At 37.8% G+C, this 14442-nt stretch overlaps 1 protein-coding gene across 2 annotated transcripts in view; it reads left to right on the forward strand.

Moving 5' to 3' along the window:
- Positions 1-13762, forward strand: part of FRY (FRY microtubule binding protein) — a 159177-nt gene extending 145415 nt beyond the window's left edge. For both annotated transcript variants that reach the window (XM_053971972.1, XM_053971971.1), the window contains 5 exons: positions 24-122; positions 569-652; positions 10002-10112; positions 11557-11750; positions 12303-13762. In XM_053971972.1, the coding sequence (XP_053827947.1) occupies positions 24-122; positions 569-652; positions 10002-10112; positions 11557-11750; positions 12303-12561 (747 nt within the window). In that variant the 3' untranslated portion in view covers positions 12562-13762. The remainder of the gene's footprint in view (positions 1-23; positions 123-568; positions 653-10001; positions 10113-11556; positions 11751-12302) is intronic.
- Positions 13763-14442: the final 680 nt, after the last annotated feature.

Consider the following 14442-nt stretch of genomic DNA (forward strand, 5'->3'; position numbering starts at 1 on the left):
ACCCTTTGATTTCATTTCTCCAGCTACTCTCTTGTGGCCTTCTTGAAAAGCTGAAGTTCAGTGTTCTAGAGCTGCAGGAGTACCTGGACACATACAACAACAGGAAAGAGGCAACACTCTCGGTATGCTGAATTATGCTCTTGGTCTTGTCTGTCTGTTTAGGCTATGTCAGGAAACTGCACATCCATTTACATCTGTTTAAACTAGAAAAACATGTTTCAGATACTGGATTCATTGAATGCTTCTTCCTGGACATATGAACCAGGACTAAAAAGTAGCTATTTTATCCCTTAATATTAGAAATAACAGCATCTTTAATATCCCTAGTGTCTCTCCTATTTATTCATTAATAATTTTCTTAGTTCATGCCATTTAAATACTAATAGAAATCAGGACTTCACTTTTTTAATTACAATCAAAGCAAATTGTCATCATCTATGGTAATAAAAAATGGAATTGCAAATTTTTTATTAACATGATGTGCTGTGAAACTAAAATAGTGCTTATCTTTCTTTGAATCAAACCATAGGTCTTATTAATATTTTCTTTAATTACTTTCTGAAAACAGTGGCTTGCAAACTGCAAAGCAACATTTGCTGGGGGCTCACGAGATGGAGTTATTACTTGCCAGCCAGGGGACTCCGAAGAGAAGGTAATGAATGGCCAGTATTATTTCTCTCCCATAAAGTGACATATGAGTGATGTACCTTGTTCTTGAACCCACAAGAGCCTGCTCTGCTTCCTCATTGATTCTCTGCTGGGCTTGGACATGATCCACTTTTCACACTTTAGGCTTGAAGCTACTGTTGTTGCCTCAGTCCTGGCCACAGGAAATGGGAAGTATTCACAGGAGGTACTTCTGCTGTCCTACTCTAGACAAAGAAGCAGAGCTGACCCTGACCCCGTGCTCTCCCTTTTAGAAAGATGTTGCAGCAGCAGTTTTCCACAGTGTCTCTGAAAATCATTCCTGCTGTACTCGCCTTCCATGTTACTCCCATTTTATCTTCGGCTGTTACAGTCTCCCTCTGCCCAACAGCAAAAATTGCCTGGTTGAAATACACTTCGATCGGTAGTTACAAAACAATGACTGTAAAATGGCCAGCAAAATTATTTATGCTGTAGATAAGTATTTAGAGCTAAGGCAAAATGTCTCTTTATCAATTTTTAACAAAAAATTAATGCACACGTGTACATGTATATTTATTTGTTGTTTGTGTTTCTTGATTCCAGTTAAGGAATCATATTTTCAGATATCAATACTATCGCAGTTAATACTGTTATTTGATATACTATGTTATTTGATATACTAAGTATAGGAAACAGATGATATCTTGGTGATGTATAATGAGTTAAGGAATGTTATTTTGTTGGGCTGTTTCCTTTTGGAAGAAAGACAGTGGAGGGATGGGAAAAAGAGGGGACTGGACAGAATTCGCCAAAATTGGGAAGCAAGCAAACAGCATGTAGAAAAAAGTGACGTTTCCTCCTCCCATATATTTTCACTTATAAAAGCTAATTGTTACATATTCAGAATACAGACTTGCCTGTTGTAACCATTTTTTCAAGTTGGTTTCAGTTTGTCTGTCTTCTCCTCCAAGTCAAGTTATTTTTTTCTGTCTTTATCTTAACCTCTCTTTCCCGTCTCTATGTATGTGTCTTCTTGTCTTTGAACTCCCTTGATTTTTGTTTTTATATGCCATTTTCCAAGAATCCCAAATCCTTGCCACCCCTGCATTTTGGCTTCCTTGACCTTATTAGCAAATCTAATTTTCTAATAAATCCTCTGGCTGCAATCACAGGCGGTGGGAAAATTGTTCAATCTTCCCCCACCTAGCACTGGCACCATCAAAAGTTAGGCCCTTTCCAGTGCATTTAAGTAAGATACTGTCTCCTCTGTAATTGTGATGCTGTGCAAGGAAGTTGCAAATGAGCTATTCTGAAGTCTAAAAAAAGAGACCTGGAACACATGCCACTGCCTCTCCTGCAAGAGGGAAGTGGAGAGGCAGGCACTAATGGGATGAGCATGGGCATTCCGTTCCCTCTGATGTACAAACAACCTCAACAGTGACTTCAGACTCTAGTGTTACATACCTTGCTGTAGACAGCTTAATTTATCCTCTTCATCTCTCTTTTGGAAATGCATAGAATGGGATGGAGAATGACACATCTTGCTGATCAACTGCATTGTTTCTTTTTTGAAAAAGTAAATAAATAACACTAAGGAGAAGGAATAACCTGTGAACTGAACTCATATAGCTGGCCTAAACACATCTAAAAGTAGTTTTATAACTAGGTGTTCTCTGTTTCAGAATTAAATGTGTGTTTTGTGAAGCCAGGGTTGGTATTTATACTCCTTATCAGACAGACTGAAGAGTTTCTCATTCCTTCATGAGTCCCTGGTTTCTCTCCATCATTATTCATTCAGGCCAAAATGCATTATTCCTTGGAAGTTGACAGGATGAATAGGCATATTTCTTTTCTTCCCCTACTCATTCACCTCAATTGAAGTAGCTTTTCCCAAAGGAACAATTTGTTTATTCAATGAAAGTGTAAAGGGAGGAAGAAGCCAGGGAAACTGAGGAAATGCAATTAGGAAGGGGCAAGGAAAAATTATTCCTAGACTGGAAAGTATTTGTTTTCTTATCTTTCCTTTCCACTTCTCCCTCAACATGAAAGGCTAAAGAATCTAATAATTGTAGGGGGAAAGAAATCTCTCTTCCAGTAATGGTCACAAGGGAACCTGCCCAAACTCTCAAACTCATTAAGGTTTAGTCTAGCGCCTGAAATTCTGCTGAAAACTTCTGTCCAAAAAAATTTTTTTAGCCAAGCACAAAACCAGGCTACTCCTGGAAAAGGTTCAGAATTAATGATAAGGAAGAAAAAGCAACAGCTTGCTCTAGAAAGGCAAAGATCTTAGATTCTTAGAACTCCTCACCTGGTAAAAAGCTTGAGGGGAATACAGACCCCTTTACAGATGAGACAGATGTGAGACCAAATTCACCATTGTCACAAGTGGTTGCGTCACAAATGCCTTCTGATGCTGGTGACTAATTTGGCGCAATTTCTCTAATCAGATCTTATTTCAAAATAATTGCACATGATTTGTTGACTATTGTTACTGAAAATGGGCAAAGGCAAAAATAGCTTATTCTGACATAAAAGAAGCTTGAAATAGAAGTTGTCTAGGTCAGCTGCTAAAGCTAGCACCTTTTCTGAAATTGGGTAAAAGTTTCATGCCCCAAAATGTCTTTCCCCTGCCTTATCATTGCAACAGATTACATTATTTGGATGTGTCTGATTTATAAGCTTTGATGCTACTTTAAGCAACAGAGTCTCAATGACATAGGAGTCAATTTACAGACAAAAGATAACTGCACATGCCATTGTGTTGTCTGTCCAGGTGTTAGGCTTAGATGAGTACAGCTATCAATACATTCTTCAGCCTTATTAAGAAAGGAGTTTTTTTAAATCTAGTCAAAGACTGGGTTGGTTGGTTTCTCTGTTTACTCTTGTGGAAAAAATGTATTTGGAAGATCCTCTTTTTCTTGTCAATTAACACTGCTAATTCAAATAAGTATTGATTTCCCAATGAGACATTCAGTTTACTCTTATAAGACCAAAGTCAGTATACACCTTTCTCAAACCTTCCTCACCATAAGCTAATGGATGTGGGCTTTGCAAACTCTAACTGTTAATGGATATTTAAAACATGATGCACCCCCTAAAAATTTGCCCCCAAAATTCAGAATATACCTGCTGCTGAGTTTCCCTGTGTCTAAAGGTACAATCACTCTAGGCCACCAATAAGGCTGGAGGAGTACCCATTGGGACCACAGTAATCTGGAGCTGAGCTGAGATACTGTAAAGCTCAAGGCACAGTGAGACCACTGTTAAGCAAGAAATTCTTAATAGTCAATTATCTGTTGTTTGACAGATCCATGGTTTGACAATGAGGTAAAATTGGCCCAGGTAGGCAGCATTTCTAAAGGAAGAGCACAGTTATGTGTAGATTTCCCCATGCAGAATACTTTCTACTATCCTTCAAGTCTAGTGGATATTCAAATATGCACAGCAAATGCTGTTCTCTCTGTCTCTGGTATATATACAAGTTTGTGTATATACTCAACTTCCTAGATAATAGGAAAAGGTTCTGTCTGCTGACATGTTAAGACAAATAAAATACCTTAATAAAATGCACTTGCATTTAATAAACCCTTGCATACAGTGGTTATTTTGTTATGTTGGGGCTCTCCTGTGCCAGTAAATGACTGAAGACTGAAGTAATTATGTAACTGTCATCTCTTTTCAGTAAATAAAAATGATTCCTTAAAACAGCAAGAAAATCTGAGATCTAAAAATTAGTGCCTTCCTGATCTGCTAACAGCACAAAACAGTAATTCTAGGAATAAAAAACTAAATCAAAGTGTTGCTGCTAGGGAGTGTGTCCTTCTTAGATGCTGCATTTACCGGCTGCTTAAAGAATTGTGCAAATGATCCAAGTACTCTAAACATTCGGTATTTTCAGCTGCCAAAACCACTGATTGTGTAGTGTCTATCAACTAATCTAAAACACTTCCCTTACTCTAAGAATTAAACCAGAAATTGAGAAATGTGAAGACTATGATCATTCCACCTGAGCCCTTGCTGCTGCAGAATAAAAGAAATATCACTTAAGCCAGTAATTAGTCTCTTTTCAACTTCCAAGAAATCTTTCATTTTATGCTGAAAGAGAGAGGAAGTTACAATCATGATTTTGGACAGCAATATGGAGCTGAGCATCAGTAGCTCAGGGAAATTTTGTATCCAGTGTATTTTCTTCCAGTGAAGAAGGGTTTTTCATGTCGTGAAACCCCTCACCCCTTTTTTTTTTGGCTTGCCCTGGTTTTGGAAGCAGTACAGAGGAGACAGTGTTTTCTGGCAAAAAAGACCATGGAATTAACTTATTTGTTGCTTCCGCCTCCTTCTTCCCCTCTTCTTTAAAGTAAATTCCATGGCAAATTAGAAATTATATATGGATTCCAGTATTTTTGAAAGTCTAAGTGAAACTTGGTGGCATGCTAAACTTCAGAGTAGCTTAAGAGAGACAATAAGATTTAAAAAACACACTTGTGAGTTTAGTGGAACACAGTGATCTGTCTGCTCTTGTCCTCCTCTTATCTTGAATTTAGCTTTATAAAGCTTCATTTATGTGAACTGCATGGAAGCCAAGATATAAAAGGTTTTTTTGAAGAGTACTAAATAGAAGAGAAAACTATTCAAGCAATGTTAAAGGAAAAAAAATTAAGCATCACAAGAGCTTAAAACTTAGTTTGTCATGGTTTTATAGAAAAATAGTCCAAGGTTTGGGGCAACACTTTTCATATATATTTTTAATAGTAAGGCCAATGTAAAGAAAACAGACTGAAATGCTCTGTTAGGCTCATCAAAGTTAATATTATTTCACATTCCTGTGTTTCTGCCTTTGTATTGATAGTAAGGTAAATAATTTTAATAAGAATTCCATATGCTTATTAACACTGTGTGCCTATGCACTGGCATCAGGCTGTAACAGGGCAGATGTGGTTGTGTTTGTTACTTATAGCATTTTCATGATGACTCTCTTCATGTAAAATGTAATGAGATTGTAATATTTATAAAATAAGAAAAGCTACATTAAGCAAACACAGAGTGCAAATGTTAGCTCTTAGCAAAGAGGAACACTTCTGTTTCAAAGAGAGCACTTAGTCCCCTAATCTTTGAAATGTTAATGTAAGTCAATTAAATTTTTTATTATTGTTGGAACAGGACTTGCACTGACATTTTAATAGCCTTAGAATTTTAAACCAGTGAATCATTACTGGTGAGAGGAAGGGATACAAGGCTCAACTTGTGGCATTGCCATGAAGTTAAACAAAACTGGCATTTTCCACACATTTTTTTTCTTTCTGATAGTCATAACTTGAAAGTTATATGCAAAACATTTCCATTATAATGTGCCAAGTAATAAGCCCAGCAGCCATAAAACTTATCCTGCCAATTTCATTAGATCTATTTGTCAAAAAAATAGAAGTATTTTTAAACAAGAAAATGTTTAGAAATAGCAAAGTTCAATTTTGTTCATCACTTGAAAATAATTCCTAATTTTTTTAGTACTTTGAAATATGAGCTCCTTTTAATAAGAAAAAAAATAAAATATAATCATTATTTTAACAGTTTCTAACACTATTTCACTGTAAGTTCTTGAGCTGCTGGGTGGGATAAATCTAAACTAATAAATCTGAAGATCTAACTGAGGATATAGAGACTGGAATTTACCATTAGAATGAAAGCTTGATTTTATTAAGAATGCTGTGCATGTTGAATGTGATATTCCAACCAATTATCAGGTTGAGGCAAGCATTGCTAATACTGCTGATAAGTTATGCTGTTACAGATGGGCTGTGCTTCCTATTGCATGCATTACACTGACACTATACTTTCTTTCCTTTCCTTTTCTCCTGTGCCATGCTTGCTGTGTAGCAAATGGAATCTCTTGCAGTAAGTTGAAGTTCTTTCATATTTTTTGTCCATCTGTGAATGGACTAATACACCCCAATTCTACTGTTTTATTTTTAAGCATGTTTTCTTTTTCATTATAATTTTCCTGTACAATACATGGTTCTAAATGCAGTGACTAAAATAATTTACTAACATGTGTTTTGTGAAATCAAAAAATACTGTGCCAAAATTTTGACACTTTCATATGCTGTTTCAAATGGTCATTTACATACATTTTTACAAACCAAACTTTTGAATGGATGTAATATGCTGGGGCAGGAAACTTTTCTTGTTATTTTAAAATTAATAATTTTCCATTTTTCCTAGTGAAAAACTACAATTTATAGTTGGCAGTTACATTTCAAATGGGTTTTGTGTGTATGCTGATGAACAATTTCACTACTATTGGTTTCTAATACTTAGAAAGAACAAAAATTTAGTTTCTTGATACAGTAACTAAATACGAAGTGAGTCAAACTAGAACCATTAGTTTGACCTTCGTTTGTTTTCATTCAGGTTAGCAGCCAGAAGGGTGAAACTGAATTATTGTTCTTCAAGGACTGAAAAAAAATCCAGTGTTAAAAACTATCATGAGATGAGTTTTTTTAAATGATGTTATGCTTACTTTCAATTAGTTATTAATTCTCTGACAGCTCCAACTATATCTGTATGTAACTGCTATGTAGTGTTGCCAGGTCTCCAAAATTTGAATAGAGTGAATTTGATCCCTGCTGGGGAACCTCAGGCTGTGTCTCTACTTGGGAGCTGAACAGGACCAGGGAGGAAGCGAGTGTCCCTGGGCTGGCACTCGCTGGGTTGAGCAGTCAGCACCTTCCCTGGCTGGGCCACCAGCCAGCCTCTGACAAGCCCGAGCATGGTTTGAGAGAAGACAGAAGCCAGAGCCATCTCCAGGAGGCTGTATCTAAACAATCAGTCTTTATTTTGGGGAGAGAATGGTTGGCCACACAATCAAAAATTTGGCAGTGCTCTTGTGCCCTGCATTACAGAGAATGGCCCCTGGGCAGGTTTATTTCACTGGCAGTGTTCCTCATGCCCTACCTCTTTGTTCTGATAGGCTGTCCCTGTCCACAAGTCAGTTCTGCCCTAGCACATCTGCTCCTTACCACACATCTGCTGGGCCTTCTTTCTGCATTTGTGGATCTTTGCTGTCATATCCAGTCTGGTGGGATGATAGAATGGTTTGAGTTGGAAGGCACCTTAAAGATCATGTAGTTCCAATCCTCCTGCCATAGGCAGGGACACCTTCCACTAGACCAGGTTGCTGAAAACCAGCCTGGTCTTGAACACTTACAAGGGTAGGGCATCCACAAGTTCTCTAGACAACCTGTTCCAGTGGTTCCCTAGCCTCCGCATAAAGAAATTCTTCCGTACATCTAATCCAAATCTCTCCTCTTTTTGTTTAAAGCTACTGCCCCTTGTCCTACCACAATCTGCCTTTGTAAAAAGTTGCTCTCCATGTTTTTTATATGCCCCTCTAAGTACTGGAAGCCTGGAGCCTTCTCTTCTCCAGGCTAAACCCTCTCAGCCTGTCTTCATAGAAGAGGTGCTCCTGATGCTGCCCAGGATGTGGTTTGCCTTCTGGGTTGTGAGCACACACCGCTAGCTCATGTTCAGCTCTTCATCCAGGAGAACTCCACAGGGCTGCTCTCAATGAGTTCTTCTCCCAGTCTGGGCTCAGGTCTGGCATTGCCCCAGTGCAGGGGCAGCCCCTTGTACTTGGACTTCTTGAACCTCATTAGGTTCTCATGGGCCCACTTCTCAAGTTTGTCCATGTCACCCTGGATGGCATCCCATCCTTCTGTGTCATCTGCAAACTTGCTGAAGGCCTCCTCCTCGCTGAAATTCCTCCTTTCCATTTGGGACAGGAGCACTCCGATGCTGCCCACCAGTAATAGACATTAAACCTAACGACACAGATACCAGATCCAGAATGGCACAGAGCTCAGACCAGCCAAATTTACAGTGCTGAGCTCTGCCGCTGTGCTGGTGCTGAGCAGCCCCATCTGCCTGGCCTTCAGCAGGACAAACCCTGCTGACACCTGCTGGCTTGGCACTATCCTCCTGCTCCCACTTTTCTCCACAAACCCCCTTTTAGAAGGAGACTAGCTCTGCCTCATTTTGGCAGTGCCCTTGGCTGTCTGTTCATAGATGGGTAGTTGTCCACCTGTCACCAGGGTGTCCACCTCACCCTGATGAATAAAGATGAAATTTGCTTTTGACCTTAGCCCCCCAGCCTTGTGAGGCTAGTACAGAAATTTGGGGAACTGGAACGCTAAACTGTGGTTCTAATTTTGGCTTATTAATAAAAAATGTGGCACTTAAATGTTGAACCATATGTAAATAAAACACCTCAGTCAAATTAACATTTATAATGTACTTCAAGTACTTTCTATTAGTGTTTGTGCTGGCATTTGCACAGTCCCAAATTCAGCAAAGAGCTGCAGCACGTGCTGGTAACTAAGCCTGTATGAAGTGCTTTAAAGAAGCAAACATGAATAGCTTCTTCTTTTCTGCCAGTTTTGGCATGAAACTCTGCTTTAGTTCCTCCAAACAGATGGAAATATCACTGAACCCACCCTTGGTCACGGTGTCTGTTACAGTAGGCAAATCAAATACGGCTGGAAGTCTGTAAGGTTTTCCTGCCAAAGGGTCAGTACAAGGTCAGGACTTGTACTTGCAGGATTTTCACTTTCTATATAATTAGCTGAAGATTAAATGTTCCTCCCTTCTTCACCATGATCCATCTGTGGAACTACAGATGCCCTCCTGTTAGACACAAGAATACCAGGAATCATAAGCATATTAACTTGACCTCTCTGACAGCCGTGCCCATCACCCATTATTTAAATGTATCTAACATCTTTTATGTCATGCTGCACTTTACACTGGAAGAAACAAGTGAATATTCATAGAACAGTATCTACTTAATCTGGGAAAATACTTCATAGAAGCCAAATACCCTCTTAAAAATTAAACTCCATCCATCTGTTGTATAGTTTCTTTAGGATGGTGGAAAATCCATGAGCAGTGTTTTAAGTTCCAGGGCTGGCATTTCCTCCTTCCCACTCCCAGATGAATTTATCACCTCTGTTTCTCTCTCCTCAGAGGAGCAGGCAGGAGCTTTGACCATCTTGGACTACTATTTCATGGCTTCTCTCTTAGATTTCCATCCCTTAGAGGAGGTCTTCGACCTTATCTGAAATTCGGGCATTTCATGTTCTGTGCAGGGAAGTCACTTCCCCTTATATTTTGTCTCTGCTTTCCAGCTGCAAACTGGAGACAGTGAAGCTAACCAAAACAGAATATTTTGAGGCTGATGCTGACATCATACTATTTTCTGAAATAGTATATGATCATACTTCAGTAAAATAATGTTTTTGAGAACAAACTATCTCAATGTGTTTTGTTTGTTATCAAAAAATATCTAAACTCACTAATATTTATTAATTGTTTCTTCTCCTTAGCAATTGGAACTCTGTCAGAGATTATATAAACTGCACTTCCAGCTGCTGTTGCTTTTTCAGTCCTACTGTAAACTTATTGGACAAGTGCACGAAGTGAGTTCCATGCCAGAGGTATGTAACGAACTACAGAGTCCTATACTGAAAATTCCACTTCATTTTCATGTTCTTATTTTTCCTTTCTCTGGACTTAACAACAAGGATCCCACTATTTCACCCTGACTATAAAATCTGCAGGCATACATAATCAACTAAATACATTAATGTCCTGTATTTTTAATTTTGTAATATTTACAAACCTTTTTCTTTAAATATTTTGACATGGTACACTCTCACCTTTGACCCAAACAGCTTTTTGTTTTTAGATAAATCCATGAATCTTACTTACAAAAAACTTCACAAGAACAGTACTGTTAGTTAAGTTTATTTTCAGCAGTTGCTTAAAATATATACTTTGAAACATCTTTGAGGTGATCACTTTAAGCTGAATGATTATCATTTAACTTACCATTCCATGTGTACTTTTCTCCAGGTAAGGAGAAAACTGTATATATTTTAAACTATTGAGGAGAAGAAGTGGTTGTACTCTGCTTTGTAAAATAAAATTTGAAGCTATGACATGTATTTTATGACATATTCTAGTAGTTTAGATATGGCCTATAAACAGAAATTGCTTTATCAAATGTGCTGTCTGAGTAAAAAGAGTTTGAATATTTATTGTATCTTAAGGATTTAATAAATTGTGTGTTGTGAAGGCTGGCTCACATTGTGACTGGGCTGTTCACTTTTAAGACAAGACAGGACAATAGGCATCTACTACTACTAGGGCAGTCCAAGTTTTAAAAATATTTTGTATTCCTTATAATTGATTTCTGTAAATGTATTTCACAGTTATGACTTTGTTAAATTGTTATGAATAATACAGCCCATGGAACTGGGGCTATATTACTGTACAACAATTGTACAAAGAATAGCTATTTCACCATGACATCTGCATATTTTGCTGGAGCCATAAGCTATTACTTGGAGGAAATTCCATTGTTAGTTCATGTGACAGTGGTTACTTTTAGCATGTAGGAGCCTGAAAAAGTAAATCCTTGGAAATTATTAACTTACTAATTATTTATGAATCCTGTGACATACTAACTTTTCAGCCTGAGAAAGGGTTATATATTTCTTGTCCATCTGTTAATCATGTCAGATGCTGCACGTGTTTCGTAAATAAATATCAACATCTTCCTAGGAGAAGTACGTGTTTTCTTCAGCTCTTCCATTATGATGTGAAAAAAGTATCAAGGGTGAAAAATAAAAGCTTGTTTAGATATGCTCCTGCATTTTAGCAAGCCAAAACTACAGCATAATGTTAAAGGATGCACAAAGGTAAAAAAAACCCTGTAGTTTGCTTTTTCTCTATATTGTACAGGGATCAAGAAATGTCCTTGTCTTTTCCATAATGTGTATATCCAATGTAGTAGTAAGGACAAACTTGAAGTACCTACTCCATGTGGGGCTTATGAAGAATGAAAGTACCCATCTCACATTTTTCTCCTTGGAACAGCTGTTAAATATGTCAAGAGAACTGAGTGAGCTGAAGAAAAATCTGAAGGATGCTACTGCTGCAATTGCAGCTGAGCCTCTGACAACAGAACCTGAGCCCACATTCAACTCTACTGAAGCAGCTATTCAGTCCATGCTGGAGTGTTTGAAAAACAATGAACTTGTTAAAGCCGTCAGACAAATAAGAGAATGCAGGCAAGTTTTGCTACATGGTTCATATTAGACTTTCATGTTATTAGAAAAGTATGCATTTATTATCTTCCTAATGAAACACAATGCACAGGATCAGCATAATTAATTAATTGTTTCACAAGGAACACAGGGGTATTGATACTGATTTTTGGAGAGGTGTGCCACAAGTAACTATCAAACATGTGCAAACAACTAAGATGTTTAATTACATTCTGTATATCAAAAGTCCTGTGAGGCTCTTAAGAATTTTTTTATTGAGTTAATTCCATACAGGTGCATGTTATTGGCATGAGCTAACATTCAGCCCAGTTTCACTTGCACCAATTTGAATGGGTTTTCCTAAGCATTTTTTCTAGATAATGGAAATTGCACTTTTATGTGAATTCAGTGCCTGATACCAGAATATGAGTAACAAATGAGTGGTGTAAAACAGTGGATTGCTTTAGGCTTATAAGCATGTGCAAGCTCATTCTTCTTTTAGAGATCTCTGTCACATGGCTCCTGTCTCTGCTCAACCCATAATGAAATGCCTGCTCTTTTCCTGTTTCATTGCAGGATTTTGTGGCCCAATGATATCTTTGGAAGCAGCGCTGATGATGAAGTCCAGACACTACTGAATATTTACTTCCGCCACCAAACCCTGGGTCAGACGGGCACCTATGCACTGGTGGGCTCCAACCAGAGCCTGACTGAAATCTGCACCAAATTAATGGAACTGAACATAGAGATCCGCGACATGATTCGCAGAGCTCAGAGCTACCGGGTCATCAATACTTTTCTTCCAGACTCCAGTGTTTCTGGCACAAGTCTCTGACAGGACCCTTGGGCCCCCTTTCAAGCTGGGAGTGCTGCCCTGTGGGAGTGAGGTGGCTCGATGTCTTCTCGGCCTTACAAAGGTTTGGTCAAACTGTACTCACTCTTGTTACATTTAGGATTTCCTCTAAAAAGCGATGGGCTGAACTTCAAACATGTAGCAATACTGTAAGGACAGAGGTAGCATAGAGCACCTGGGATAACATCCTTTGTTCTGTGTTGCACAAAAACCAGTTAGCATTTCACTGAGCAACTGCAACTCACTACTGAAGAAGTGACTTCCATTGCATACCAAAGCCTACTACACTGAACAATAATTCCTTTATAGCAAATTAATTTTTGGTTGGCAAAAGTGCAATGTTTCCTTCACAAAATAGTATTTTTTGTTAAAAAAACAAACCTTGTACATTTTTTCCTTTTTTTTTTCTTATTTAGTTGAGTGAAAGATGGGCAGAATGAAGCTGGCCACGGAATCTCACAAACTTGTTGGTCAAAAGCTGAGAGCCTGTGTATATGAAACAAACTGTAAACAAACTATAATTTAATGTACACTGTAATCTGAATATGATTACTGTATCTTAAAACAATGAGCTGCTATGAAGTACATTTCCTAATGTTACTAGGCTACTGTCTCTGAAGGTACTGGATCATATTGCAGAGGTCTGTTCTTAGGCCCCCCAAGGATCATGAAAGATCTTGGTAGATTTTCTTTTTTTTTTTTATTAAGGACCTTGGCTGCTTTTTACTAGAGGTTTGCTTTTATGAATATATTTATACTATTAAAGGATGGTTGATCTAATTTAACTTGCCATTTTGTAGGAGAAAGTCCCATCACAGAGTCAAATCTTTTGAACTGTTAAGCATGCATATTTTTATTTAATATAAATTTTGAGTATAAAAAGTAAAAATATTAACATGAAATGCAAGTTCTCATGTTAAGTTTCTTTAAAGAGAGGTCTTATTTTATTTGTAATGTATATATAAAGTCATAACTTTATGGTTTTTCTTACATTTAACTGCTGTCCAGTGTTAAATGTATGCATGTAAATCTGTTGCACATCTGAGACACTTTTATTCTGACAACTATGTAACTTATTCATGCTGTAAATACACTTAACTGTTTTTGTGAAGTAACTTTGAAATTTGGATCAGTTTATCCATTTAACTAAAATATAAAAGTCATATATAGACGCAACACAGTACATGCCTGTTGTGAAAATTGTGTTCTTGTCTGAATCAGTACTGTTGTACATGGGATCCATGATAAGCAGCCCCCCAAAAGATACTTGTCTCCTGGTTTGTGCTGAAACCATTCATAGAAAAAGAGAAATGCAACTAGAGCCCGACAAAAAAAATCCTCGCAACTCAGCACGGAAGACTACAACAGCAAAAATAGACTATGAAAGCCTCTGAACTTCTACCCTAAAGAATTCTTTTTTACACTGTCACAAATACTGCCATTCAAAAGTTTCTTGCCCTCCTCATTTCAAATATGGGTAGCTTATACCCTTTTCCCTCCTATTTTACAGCCATAGTCTTGTTCTGGCAGATAGTCTTTGATTACCAAGCAGCTGTGCTTTTTATATATACATTTGGCAGAGGCAGGGGGGAAGACAGATTTGCATTTACACCAGACTTTATGCTCCAGACTATTTGCATCTTCCACCCCAGTTTAGTTTGAGTGACTGAAGGAAAAAACTTGCTATTGTAGCTTGAATCTTAGCATTCCCTGAAGACTTCAAAATAAAGTCTAATATCTTTAGGAAATCAAATGGGTTGCTTCCTTACAGATATACTGTCCTCTTTCAGCCAAGGAGGCTGAAACTAAGGGGTATCAAACTAGTGCAAACTTTTATTGAACTTTATTTACAGCATATATATA

The sequence above is a fragment of the Vidua macroura genome, chromosome 2, assembly GCF_024509145.1.
Source record: "Vidua macroura isolate BioBank_ID:100142 chromosome 2, ASM2450914v1, whole genome shotgun sequence".
Taxonomy (NCBI): Eukaryota; Metazoa; Chordata; class Aves; order Passeriformes; family Viduidae; genus Vidua; species Vidua macroura.